Source organism: Phalacrocorax aristotelis, chromosome 5 (assembly GCF_949628215.1).
Source record: "Phalacrocorax aristotelis chromosome 5, bGulAri2.1, whole genome shotgun sequence".
In the NCBI taxonomy this organism is placed as follows: domain Eukaryota; kingdom Metazoa; phylum Chordata; class Aves; order Suliformes; family Phalacrocoracidae; genus Phalacrocorax; species Phalacrocorax aristotelis.
In genome coordinates this window covers 40,127,528-40,141,122 of record NC_134280.1, presented here as the reverse complement: position 1 = coordinate 40,141,122, position 13,595 = coordinate 40,127,528, and the positions used below count along the sequence as shown (strand labels likewise).

The following is a 13,595-nucleotide window of genomic DNA, read 5'->3' as shown; positions in this document are numbered from 1 at the left end:
TGCTTTGCATCAGCCACCTGCCTCCAAGGTTGCAGACAAGGCTTTGGCTCAAATAAATGGAACAGGTTTTGTTGTTAATCTCCTTTTTACAATGTAGTGACAAAGACAGAAAATATTTTTGTGACAGGTGCTTATCCTATAATTTTCCATGGGTTGTTGAGTCAGGGGAGGTGCCTTCTTTAGAGGGGGAGGACATGGCTAGGTTGGGTTGCATTAACATGATTTAGAGTTTATATGATTAAAAATAAATACATCTTTTCCTTAAAGCTGTGAATGAACCAAAGGTGTAATTAAAGCCTTTCCCTTATTTAAAATAATATCTCTAGTGGTAAAATGCCAGATGGTGAGCAAAGTACCTGGTCCAGACCCAGGGAAGTCGTTCCATTGGCTTCAAACAACTTTTTCGGGTGTATTTTCAAATATAGTTCAGATCCCTAATGGAAAGTTCCTTATAAATGAAATAATCATTACTGTTATAATTACTACTCTTTGCATACATTGGAAAGCATTTTAGGAAGTCACGCACTTTTTAAGAAGCAGAGATGACAAAGAGTGAGCAATGAGGTTTTGGTCACTTTAAATGGATGTTATAAATCACTTTATTTTTGTTTATAAGAGGTTATCCCTATATATATGTAGTTTGTCAGCATTTTCCATTACAAACTTCTAGTTTTGGGTACCATATAGAGCTCTCAGCAGCCTCCTAGAAAATTCACTTCGGGGTGAATGTTGTGTCATTGCTCAATGAGTATATGCTGCTTCTGCTCCCTTACTAGAATTTGAATCAGTCTTAAAAATAAAAAGGTGTTCATGGTCTTAATGTATTGAGAGACAGACTGTTTCACTGCAGGACTGAACCTGATTTTATTTTTCTTCCTTTGTCCGCTTTCCAGCGTGCATCGGAAATAACTACTGAAGTAAAAAAGAGCTGTGGTAGGAGAGGAGACTGACAGTACGTAATGTACATGTTGCAGACAGTGAGGGAGTTGCTTTAGGTCAGCAAGGGAAAGGGCTGCGAAAGACCACCCACATCACCGAATCCTGCCTCCTGCAGTTCATGGTAACTGTGAAATAAAAGTTTACCATGAAAAGGGGCCCTGGAGAACACCTGCTATGCTATACAGCCCCCCCAGCATCACCTGCCCATCTGCAACAAGTGTGAAGTCATTAAGGCAGAGGCAGAAAATCAGTGATTACCGTATGGGGCAGGAGAGAGCAGGGGAACACGAGGGCTGACGAGGTGCTGCATAAAGGCAGAAAGTTTGCTAGATGACATTTGCCCAGAAAGGCATCTTTCATGCAGCAGAAAAAGGAGAGGAAAAAGAAAAACCCTGCTCCCTCTCACCCCATCAAAACAACCTGAAAAGCAGCAGAACAAATAGAGAGGTATCCAACAATTGCTCCTGATTTGACCTTAGGGAAAAATCCATGACTCCAAGCCTAATAACTGGCTTATCTTGAGCATCAGCAGAGGGGACAGCAGCTAGAAGCTGAGTACTGCTGTGTTCCACTCACCTTTCGCAGGGGCCTGGTTCTGACGTTGCAAATGGATAGGGGGCCATAGGGGTGAGGATGCTTTTCCTTGAACCTACAGGGAATCAGCAGAAACCTTGTATTTTATTAAGCACAATACTTGTTGCACCATAATTACTTTATAAGCATAGGCAGCAAAGGAGGGAGAGGGGAAGTGTTTTTCCTACCCTGGGATACGAATACCTGACTCTCACTTGTGTAAGTACAAGTTGCATAGATGCATTTGTGGGTGAAATTTGGTCTGAGGTCCTTCTGGACAAGAATCTTGCAACACTGAGCAATCATATATGTTCAGTTAGGAGCTCTTGCTCTTGCCAGATGGAGGTATGCACTGCGGGTGACTGGTGAGCAAACAGTCATGCCTAAAGGCTGGGTATCTGGGGCAAATTCTGGTCTAGATACCACCGTCCTTACTTATACTAAGATACTTCTTATTCAGCATGTCAGCCTTTGGGCTTCAGCAGGGTTCTCACTGAATGCAACTCAAAAATCATTGAAACCAGAATTTGGTCTTGTGATAGAAAAGAAATTTCAGATCTTAATGCTGCACTTGCTGGGATGCTGCATGTTTAAATCAGACCCCTTCCAACTGTAACTGTGGTCTTTTCACTTTAAGATTTGTATAATCTTGTATAGCCATTTGAGCATAAAAGTTGTTCCACAGGTTTCACTGCTGCAGTGTCCTTGTGTCTGGCTGCGGACAGCTGGGCTGGGAGAAGCTGCCTGGTATTTTCAAACCATTGCTACTGAAAACATTCAGTGAGATCTAGGGCACTGCTCCACGTCAGCCAAAGCTGGTCAGGCACCTGATCGAGCTGAAAATGGTTGATTTTTCTCAGGAAGGTTAGTTTTCAACCAGATTGGTTTACCACCCAGTTTCATGAGCACCAGTGCCAATATAAAGGATGGAAGAGGTAAAGAACGAGAGGATAGCAACCATGGTTTGTCAGCTAAAACCTGACTGAAGCTTGGCTTAGCTATGAAACCACATCCTAATTTAAACTAAACTTGGGTGTAACAGACCTGTTAGTCCACACTTACTGCATACACCACCTCCAGAAGATATGAAATAAGTATTCTGTTGCATTTAGTGAGAGTTTAAATTGACTTCAGAGGTAGCAGGCTTAAACTGAGATTCTTCAATGTGAAAACTAAAAATTTCTAAGGATGCCTAAATAAGCTGATCTTTTCTCACTGAATTTCTGGTATATTAACCGCCTCCATGTGGGCTTGAAGAAACCCATTTGTAGCATGCAGGAAAGGACTCAGCACAAAGCTTCTAAATCCTTCCTTTTCCCCCTTCTTTATATTGGTTATGAAATGTATGGTTTAACTGTTATGAATGGACATAACTCGGCTGAGGTCACCAAGACAATATGGTGTCACAATCTAAGATTTACACTGGCTCAGTGGCCAAAAGCTAAATCTTTGGCAGCTTGGGATAAACAAATATGACACCCAGCATCGGGGATGTCCATGTGTAATGTTAAGAGGTGCTGCTTGGGCTTTTGTCGCTTGACTCGAGAAAGGAGTTGGGTAATTCCCCATTCTTTGCAGGTGACGTTCATCCTCATTTGTTCCATCCAGATACAGCTTCACTCCTCTCTAAGTCTCCATAAAGCCTCAGTCTACTGTGAAAGCAGAACTGGCTCCCTTGAAACACACCTTTCTAACCCCAAACGGAAACATGTTCCATTACAGTGTTGTTAGGGCAGCATTGCCCACAAGTGTTGTTTAAGAGACATCCGTCTTTCTCCCAGAGATCACAGTTATCCACCCCAAAGAAGTAGATGTGCTACCAGTGCCTCGGGCAGGCCTGACTCCCCTTATTCCTCAGCATCACACCTACACAGCTTTGGAGAGAGATCCGCTTTGCACCAGCACAGCACAAGGAGAAGGGGAGGCCTGTTTGTTCCTCAGGAACTAAATATAATTTCCAGTTAATTTGCTTTCTAATGTCAATTTGATTGCCAAGTACTTTGTGGCTATGAGGAGACAACAGCAGATTCCTCCCTTGGTTCTGCCACTGCTTAGCTGGCATTCACTCCCTTTGTATGCGTGTTGTTTTACAAAGGGAGGATTTGTCCATGCTCCCTTGTTTACACATTTAATAGCTCACAAATAAGTCAAAATGGACTTGAAAAGCCTCATTAATTAAGAGCCAAATTCTACCAGCAACAAGAAACTCCAATATGAAGTTTTCTTTTCACTAAGACCCCTTTATACTATTTCAGGAGAAAAGTATGTTTAAACATGCGTTAAAATCTCACTACACTTCTGGAGTGGTGTAAACACCTTCTTTAAGGACCCTTTTTGCTACCAGAGTGCTCTTAGATTGAACAAGAGCAGTCAGGGCTTATTGTTTACAACTTTTGGCATTCCTTACTTTGAATTTTCAAAATATGTCCAGATGGATGAGTTCTCCCTCCTGCCTCCCCCCCACCCTTAATTTTCATTTTACAAAATGCTTGTTGGTTTGTCACCCCAGCTCTTAAAATTAAACGTATTCCACTCACCATTACTGAGTGCTTTTAATAGCATAGAAACAGGGTATTTAGAAGTATAGAAACACTCCACATCTGAGTCTTGCGATGTGTAAGAACTAGATACCCAGGTTCAAAACACGGGAGAAGCTGGGTCATTTTCTATTTGTCTTTAGTTGCCAATTAGCAATGTCATTAATCCACTGCCTAGGAGAAGTTCATGATTAAAATAGATGGTGTCACTGACCATTGACAAGACGATATGCAGAAAGTTGTGCTGCAGCTGCCTGTCACTGTGCTGCAGTAGTTGGAGCTTGGCCTCATTTTACGGAGGGAAGTAGCAATTTCTTAATTTCTTTGCATTCTGGGGTAAAGATAGATGCATTATCCTGGCTTTCAATATTGCATTATATTGTGTTCTGGACAGGGAATCTGCGGCAGACCCTGGTAGAGCTAATGCACCACCTGCCCCCCTCTACCACATGAGTCTGGTTAGAGAGCATGTTGTGTCTGCATTAGCTGCAAACGTACTTTGCTGTGTTTGCCCACAGAGCCACTCCAAGGCTCTTTGGGGGTGGCAGCTTTGAATTTTGCCTCTTCAAGGATGGCTATCTGAAGCTGGGCCAAAGCTTCATTTCCTGCTGGTGAGAGAAGAGGAATGAGGGAAAGGCGCGGGAGGGCTTGAGGGGTCAGGCTTGCTTTTTCTGCTGCTCTGGGGGCAACAGGAAGAGGCTGGTGGTGCATGGCTGCTGCCAGGAAAGGCTAACCTCTAGCTGGAGACCACAAACCCTTGGTGACAGTGGCCAGCCTGGTTTTCCAAGGCCACAGATAAAATAAGCAATGACCTAGGACAGCAGACAGTGGAGGAGACAGAGGGGCACAGTCCTGCTGCTTGTTCCCTAGTGTATTGGACAGCAGGAATTTTGTTCTGTAATGGGAATTGTACTCTAGCCTGCTTGCTTGCTTAAGAAAAAGATGACCAGTGCTCTAATTTACACCCCACTTGGGGATCAAATCTCTCAGCAGGACAGGAGGGTGGGGTTTTTTTTGCCCCAGATCTTAGTTTTGAGGGAAACAAATTTCCATGATAGAGGATGAAATACTAGGAATATTTTTCATAGGTGGATCTTCCAACTTCTGGTTTGTAGCCACACTAATTTGTGGGTGAAGGAAATATTTTGGTACTGAAAACTTGCCCAAATGCTGTTTAACAGGGAATTGCAGTTTAATTAGCACTTATGAGACATTAATGATAATTGTATTCAATTTGGCTGCTCAGGATAAAGTGTGATTCAGGATCAGCTGGTTGGTTCTCTAAAAAAAAAAAAAAAAAAAAGAAACTTTGTGTAGTCTGGTGAATACGTGCCATTAGCTTCATGTTCATAGGTAGAAGCTTTTGTGGCTGCTTCTTTCTCTCTGTTGGTTTTTTTTTTCCACCCCCTCTCCCATGAGGTGTGCTGGACTGGGGAAAAAGTGGAAGGAACTTGTATTAACTGGAGGGGAATGGTTTGATTTCAACTTCGTGCTTTTGCAGTGATCTGGATTACAGTTTATCACTGCTATCTCTTTTGCTGTGATTTTTAGGAAAAGTGCCAAAAGCTTAAAAATTTTTTTCCATTTACTTACTTGTGCTTTGCTCTGCCAAGGAATGAGAAGGCCTGCCACTCAGCAAGCATGTGAACAAGGCAAGGGAACCCAGGGTAAAATTTGATGTGAAGACTTGTGTACAATGCAGGATAGCCATAAACATCCCTTGAATATTTCTTTTTTCTTTGCAGCAGAGTTCATTATGCTTTCTGAGTTTGTGGCTGTAGGTGAAAACAAAGACAGTGCCACAAAATGATTGTAGCTTCAAAGGCTGTCTGAGAACAGAGAAAACAAACTATAGGCAATTTAAGCACCTGTTTGTATGCAGGCTACCACACAAGCCTAATATATATACTAGTATGATGTAAGGTAGCGGAGATGACCTGATTAGCAAAGCCCTCGCAACGAGCTGAGGAGATCCCTGCTGCACCAGTGCGACCCTCCTTGGAGACCTGTGCCAAGTCTCAGCTGAAGGAAACCTTCCCGCAGCAACAAGAGCTAGTGGAGGGTTTCTGAAAATGGCAACGATGGTGCTCTGTGTGTGAAGGTGATGGAAGTAAGAAGAGTAAACAGCCTGCACAACTTTGCAGAATAGCTGGGCTATTATGAAAGATGCAACATTAATTACTTGGGCTTTGGGAGCTATGTTTGCAGGAGTTGTGGAGCACCATGTGTCTGGGGAGGCTGCATTTCAGCAAATGGCTTGCTCCGTTTTGTAGTGCTGTTTATCCTGTTGGTGAAAGCCATCATTCGGCAGAAAGAAACGCTAGGGCAAGATAAAGTAAGTGATCTTCCAGTTTGTAAGCTATTGCAGCCTTGCTTTCATACGTGCTGAGCAGGCAGAGGTCCACAGGCGTGAATAAGAACTTGTGGTGCTCAGCACTTATTACAGTCAAGTGTTTATTATCCTATGTCAGAGAAATAGAGACAAAAATTTATGTACATAGAAGGCATGTAAGATACAAGACTTTCTCTCTCTCTTTAGTACTTATAAATATACGCAATTGGTGTGAGGTGTTTTTTAGTTATTTTGTGCATTACTGTGCGTGGAGAGTGCACAGGCTTGCAGCAGAAACCCAGGGTTTTAGGTGAGTGGCACAGGGCACTATTTCTGGCTCTACCCTAGCTACTTGTGTGGTCAAGTGTATTAAATCCTGCTCCTGAAGACTGCAAACCATTTATCTGGGCTTTATTCTCAGACTTGCTGAATACCCCAAGAGGCTGCTATTATTAGAAGGAACTGCCATTCCTTAGTTCTGAAAGTGGGCTATCTGTAAATCACCAACACATGCTTTCCACAGGGAGGTGGGACTAGGACCTCGGCTTTCCCCCTGCCAGCCCATGGAGCTGGCACAGCTCCCACTCTTCCTCCCTTTTGCTCAGCCCCTCCACCAAGGGTGCATCCTCCTGGTCATGAGGCTGGTGGTGGCTATGCCACCCACTGCACCTTGGGCTCCACAGAAGTGTCGGATGGCTTCCCGTTGCTTCTCTTGCTGCTGTGGTAGGGCAGGGCCCCTTGTGCTTTCCATGGAAACACTTCCTGTTGACCTGTTTCTGCCGTTCTTCCTCCCCTTCTTGAGGTGGTGGTGGTATCGCTGAAGAAGCCATTAAGAAAATCGTATTTTGTCATTGGGGGATGATTTGTAATTACATAAAGTTTTATAGCATCTGGCTAGTTGCTTTCATCCACGTATTTCCCTGCGCATGCTGCTGGTACCGGGGCTAGTACTGTGGAGCAGACAGCCATCCTCGGGGCATGTTCTTCCACTGCACTGGGTGTAGGTGGGAACAGCCATCCTGCACCCAGGCTGATGCAGCCACGTGCTGCCCCAGGCGACCAGCTGGGGCCAGGTCATGGTCGAGCTCTTAGTCAGTGCCATTGTTTCTTTTTTTTTAAACAATAAATGCATCTCAGTGGCAACAAAAATATCAATTCCCTTCTATAAATGAAGCATTCAAATATTTCATAATTACAGACCATTTCAATGACAGTGCCTGTGCTTATACTAGTTTCTGTGACCTGACCTGTCTGTGTCCTTGCTCTGGATGGGCTTTGCTGTAATAGTATTTTTATTCCTTAGCTCCTATTAGTGCCTTGATGAATAGTGGAAAATGTTTCAACAATTTTATTATTAAAAAGCAGCATCTTACCGTTGTTTGGTCTCTGGTGCCTTTGCCCTGTTCACTATGCTTTACCTAGGAGTAACAGCAACAATTTAGAGTTGCAACGTCAACATCAGTCTCTGAACCTTGTGTTTTCTTTAGCTGTAGATTCTGGGGAAGGAGGAGAAAGGACGATGAATGAGGAAGTCTAAGTAATAGAGTTTGTTCTTCTGATGTTTCCAGGCCTCCTGTTTGGAAACCCTGGTTCCTCACAGTGATCAGACATATTTACTCCGAACTCCTTTGTTGGGTTCCCGGACAGGGTCCCCTTGGGTGGCTGCTGTGGAGCATGGCTGGCTGGCGTTCAGAGACACCGGCCAGGCCCCAGGCATGCAGTTGCACTCTGGGTCCACTGCTGTCATGGACACTCGTGCTAATGGCCTTAGTACAGAGGTCAAAGACTGCTTAGATATGAAGGCTGAATCACCTCCTTTTTAAAACCCTCAGCAGGATCAAGGCTTAGGGAAGCAGGCACGTGGGCTTGCCTTCTGGCTAACAGTGTGGATGGAGAGTGTGACTCTGGGACAGGCCTTTCAGCAGTTTCGACCAACTGTTGAGGCATTGAAATGGGGATGTCTGGTGATTAAAACACCCCTGCACCAACACCCCTACATGAAAAAGCCTGATGCATTCATTTTCTTTAAAGATTTGCTGATCTCACAAGCTCTTGTTAGAGGTTTGTCCTGTGACCTGAGGATCACAGAAATCAGTGGTGAACCAAACAGATATAAAAGATCTTCAGCTGCACTTATTTCACTTGCAAACATAAATAAGCCAGCAGCATAGGTCTCGCTTCAGAGCTGTTTGCCTTGGTAGTGTCCCATGTGAATCAGGAAAAGGTAGCAAAAAAGGTACTGGAGGCTCATCCAGAGATTGATCTCTTCTGTCAGGAAACCTGCCTGTGCAGGCAAGGTGATTTGGAGATTAGCGACTCAACTCACAAGCCTGGCTTCACTAGCTCCCTGCATTTTGAACAATCCTGCCTGCAAAGGGTGCTTGCTTCTGTGAGCTGTTGTGGTGCAATGTCCTCTCTTTGGAAACCCTGCGTCTTGGTGAACTAGGCAAGAGACACCTGGAGGAAGCAGCTCTGTCTATGTCCTTTGCTCTTGTGACTTGAGCTCCTTGAAAGGAAGGGGGCTTCAAGCAGGAGCTTGGTTCTTAAGCCTGCCGCATATCTGCAACTTTTGGTAGGCCTCTGGATCATGCCATGCCTTAGTTTCTAAGCTGTAAAATAGGGATAGAAGTTAGGAGTTTAAAAAAAAAAAAAAACGAAAAAACCAAACCAACAACAAAAATCAACAACCCAAAACAAAACAAAAAAGCCCCACAAAGCCTTGAAGAAAGATGTAGTTGTAACTTGTGGTGCCATCACCACTGTGAGGCCCTCATGTTGGTTTGAGCTTCAAGGCTGTGCTTTAATATTGATAATAGCATAAGTTTATCATTATATTAGTGACTGAGAACTTAGAAAATACATGTGTTTTAATTTTTTTTTTTTTCCTTATTTCAGCAAATTCAGTAAAGCTAGAAATGCAAAGTGATGAGGAATGTGACAGGAAGCCCCTGAGTCAGGAAGATGAGATCAGGGCTCATGATGAAGGAAGCAGCCTGGAAGAGCCCCTCACTGAGAGTAACGAGATGGCGGATAACAGAAAGATCCAGGAGCTATCGAGCGAGGGAGGAATCCGGCTTCCGAATGGTAAACTGAAATGTGACGTCTGTGGCATGGTTTGCATTGGGCCCAATGTGCTAATGGTACATAAAAGGAGCCACACTGGTAAGCAGCTGAAAGAAAACCTGATGACTGCCTGTGGCGTCTGATGTTGATATTACCTGACAACTCTTCTCTCTTCCCTTTTCATTCATGGGGCAGCAGGAGGCTGGGGAGGGGGAAGATGGGTTTAGTTGTTTTGATTCTCCCCTTGCTCCCCAGATTCTGGTGATGCTGTGTTTCTGGCAAGCATGGTGCTTCCTTGACATTAATTTCCAGCCTTTGATTCTTGAAAACAGCACAGAAGTCTGGAAATCACCTTTCTACTGTTCTTGACTAGGGGCAAGGTGGTGAGAGTCATCCTCTGGCATGGGGGTGTGTGCATTTATGTGTGTGTGCATGTGCAAGGCTTTTGAGCCTTTAAGGTGGGTCTTAGATGGCCTTCCCTTGGAGGTGCTCACAGGTTGACAACGCCAGCAGCTTCCTGGGGATCTCATATCTCCTTTGCAAGTGTCTGGGCGTGATGCTGGTGGCCTGGCCCAGCAAACCTGGGATTAGCAAACCCCTGAGGGGGGACACACAGTAGCTAGCAATGCTGATGCCAGGGTGGGCTTGCTGCTCATCATGTAAGAGTTCTGTCAGGGAAACCTCACCTGAACCACTCATGTGGGCTAACCCTTGGCTCCCCCTCACCATCCAGATACTATTTTTGTGGCATCTTTCAATGCTTACACTCTCCTATCATTTGTTTTTATTGCTATTAGTACTATTACTGTTTGGAGACCAAAGCAAACTAGGCTTATCAATTTGAGAATTCAAGAGGCAGACAAAACCTTTGCCATATGCTGATTGAGTGGGTCTTTGGGACCTGAAAGATGAGGCCTCAAGTTCAAAACAAGGAATTTCAGGGGAGTTTTGGCTAATGTGACAAGCTGGGGTGCTCAAGATGCTGGTACTCACTGGCCTCTGCTGCTCAAGTGGGAGTGATGGTTACCTCCAACAGGATAAAAGTACAGATGGTGCCGGAAGGCAGTGCTCTCCAGTCTTGCAGAGGTCTACCTAGCAGAGACTTTGATTCAAAAAAGCACTTAAGCTTGTGCTTAACTTTTATGAGATTTAGGCACATGTAAATCACCTGAAGTGCAACAATATATGCTTAAGATACATACTCAAATCTCATCAAGGTTAGGCACAGATTTCTGTGTTGGCACCTCAGTGGGTGTTAGTTCTTCATATTTTTTTTGGACAAAATGAAAGATATTTTGGTTTTTTATCTTTCTATGGTATGATTTAATGGGGTGAGAGGCACTGAGATATCTGCTAGGGTGTAAGAAGAAAAGTGGGATTTTAAGGTTAGAGTAAGGAAGACTTTGTGTAATCCCTTTGTAAACCTGGTAGTTTACAGTCAAGTATTGTGCTTTTGATGGGAAAGAAATCAATAGAATTTCTGTACAGAGGAATAATAAATATATATTACATAGTTAATGCCCTGTATATAAGTTCTATTGATAATAACATAAATGTATAATGCAAAGCATTGGAGTATCGTTTATGATGCAGTCATGATTTTAGACAGCAGTGTGACAGGGGAAGAGCATTAGCTGGAGAATCAAAATCTTGATTAACAATTTGACATGCTATTACTAGGGAAGGGAGAGAGAATAGAGAATGTAACAGACTGAGTCCCCAGCTTTCAACCTCCCTAAAAGTTTCCATTTGCACTTGCACGTATCTGAGCATATGTATTGTAGGTGCATCGGAATCCATGTATTTGAACTGGAGCAGCTAAATTAGACCTGCTAAATTTAGATTTAGGTACTTAATTAAATGGTCTGCAATTTTTGAGATACTGAATAGCTATAGCATCTTTTAAATACCGACAAGCTGCCTTTTTCGTGTTAAAGACGACGTGCAAATTCAAAGCTAACAGAACAAAATCTCATCTGCATGCAGGCAAGGCGGCTGTATGTGGGTGCATGGGTAGGAATTGCATAACTGGTAGCTTTTTCCTTCGGGCTACTGCGAGTTCCTCATAGAGCTCTGACTCTTTTCCCATCTGAGCAGAGGAGCTGTGATGTATTGCTCTATACAGATGATTTCAAGCATATAGAAATGGCATTCCTTCTAATGTGCAGCTCGGTGCTCTACTCTCGGGAAACCAGTTGGCAAATTTTGCGAGGGATTCCCCCACACACACACACTTTGTTTGTTTTGTAATTCATGATGCTACTTCACTGCCCACAACAGAAGGAGAATTTTGCTTGGATTTCCACATCCTTGATTTTAAGGAGTATTTTTAACATACTGGTATCTATCTTTTAAAGTGCAGTATGTTAAAATATGTTGCCACTTCCTTGGCAGCTGGGTGCAATGGGCTGGCCCCAGCTCTGGAATGAGCCCTGACCTGTGGATAGTCTGGTTTTGCAGCCCAAGGGAGAATGGTGGAGGGAAGGGAGGTTGTCCCTAATGAGTGGAAGTGGATGATATTCTTTATCAGCTAATGCAACTGGCATGTAAATCCCTACCTCTCAAAGCCAATTTAAGTATGTTTTGGGAGCTGAATCCCGCCTTACTCTCCTCTTTATCTGTACACAACCAAAGCATAGTCTGGCCAGTTGTTTGCATTGGCCAAAAATTGAAGTCCTTTTCCCTTCCCAAAAAACCTGTCAGCATTCTATGTAAATCACACAAAATGCTGCGGTCCATAGTAGAGGCTGTAATTTGCATGTATGCTGGGACAAGATCATGGCTTTCCTTACACCAGGGACCCAGGCTTTGCAAGAAGCTGTGCCATATGGCTTTGGCTGTGTTATGCGTGTAAAGGGGCACAGTTTTCTCCAGCCATTATTCATCTGTTCCCGAGGAGCAGTTGTCTTCCCCTGCCATGTTATGGTAGTTCAGTCAGATACAGCGATGGGGAAAATAATCTGTGCCATGGATGAGGCCAGAGTAGATGAGCTCAGTGTCTCATCTCTTATCTTTGTTTACTGGAGCGTTTATTTCCTCTGATGCCTGCAGTCACCCCTTCCCCTGAGAGCCTGAGCCAGGGATTTCCCATTCATCCTTCAGATCCACACAAGCGCTGCCTCATGCATGTGGTGCAAGTGATGCTTTGATCCACGGCACCTCCACCACAGAGCCCTTGGCATTGCTCATCTGATACTACCAAACGCAACATTTCTCTGAAACACTGATAATGCAGGTGAAGTGTTTTTGTAATCTGCATAGCCATCAGAAGGCCTTTCTATTTATTTGTCATCACTGACAGAAAATAAATAACTCTCAAAGTGGGAATTAAGCGTGATGCACTCCCCGCTTCAGTGAGCAGGGTAACCCCCCACCCTCTCCCTCATATGACACGTCCTCGTGTCAGAAAAATAGCATGTGTCAGGTTTGATTTATTGCCTCGTTTCCCATACTATTTTCTGTTGGTCCAAATTTCATATTCCACAGCAGATGCCCTGAGTTGCAGCATCTTTATCAGAGTTTTCTGTTACTACAGGAGGTGACTGATTATGTATTATTGCCACTGGATACTCCAGGGGCTTGTGCTTGAGGATGCTGAGGGAAGGGGAGAGAAAGCAGATAATTCAGGCCCACTAGCAGAAAGCCTTAAAACTTCCTCGCTCCTCATTTTTGGCAAAGGAGAACCCACTTGCTGGTATAGCTGTGCTGTGCTGCTGCCCCTGTGATCTGTGAGGTCCTTTTGCTCCCGCGTGCTGTGAATTGTGATTCTTCTCCACTGTAACATCTAGTCTTATGTGTGGTCCTGGATTCTGAAACACTTTTTATTTCTAAGGGAGGATTGGGATCATCCTCATTGTTTTAAGCTCTGGGTGTTCTTAAACGCTTTCTCTGTGTGGATGCAGTGGGGCAGTGGCAGTGCAAAGATGGGTCCATGGGTACAGGGCATGACACAGAAGGTGGTAGGGATAGCAGGCTTGCCCCATTCTCACTTTGGGCTGCTGATATGTTATTTTTAGGCTTTTTGGGGGTGCTAACCACAGGAGGATCTTAAATCTTCGCTTGCACTCCATTTGCATTTTAGTACCATAAATAAGATGTGTTATGGTAGTTCAGTCAAACTGAGGGAAATCTTCAACTCCTGCTTTAGCATC

At 44.0% G+C, this 13,595-nt stretch overlaps 1 protein-coding gene across 12 annotated transcripts in view; it reads left to right on the top strand.

The window, feature by feature from the left end:
- Window positions 1-13,595, top strand: part of IKZF2 (IKAROS family zinc finger 2) — a 114,979-nt gene that overhangs the window by 53,205 nt on the left and 48,179 nt on the right. For 8 of the 12 annotated variants that reach the window (XM_075094058.1, XM_075094050.1, XM_075094051.1 and 5 more), the window contains one exon: window positions 9,277-9,543. In XM_075094058.1, coding sequence (XP_074950159.1) covers window positions 9,277-9,543 — 267 coding nt within the window. The remainder of the gene's footprint in view (window positions 1-9,276; window positions 9,544-13,595) is intronic. The other 4 variants (XM_075094055.1, XM_075094061.1, XM_075094057.1 and 1 more) reach the window with 1 other exon arrangement.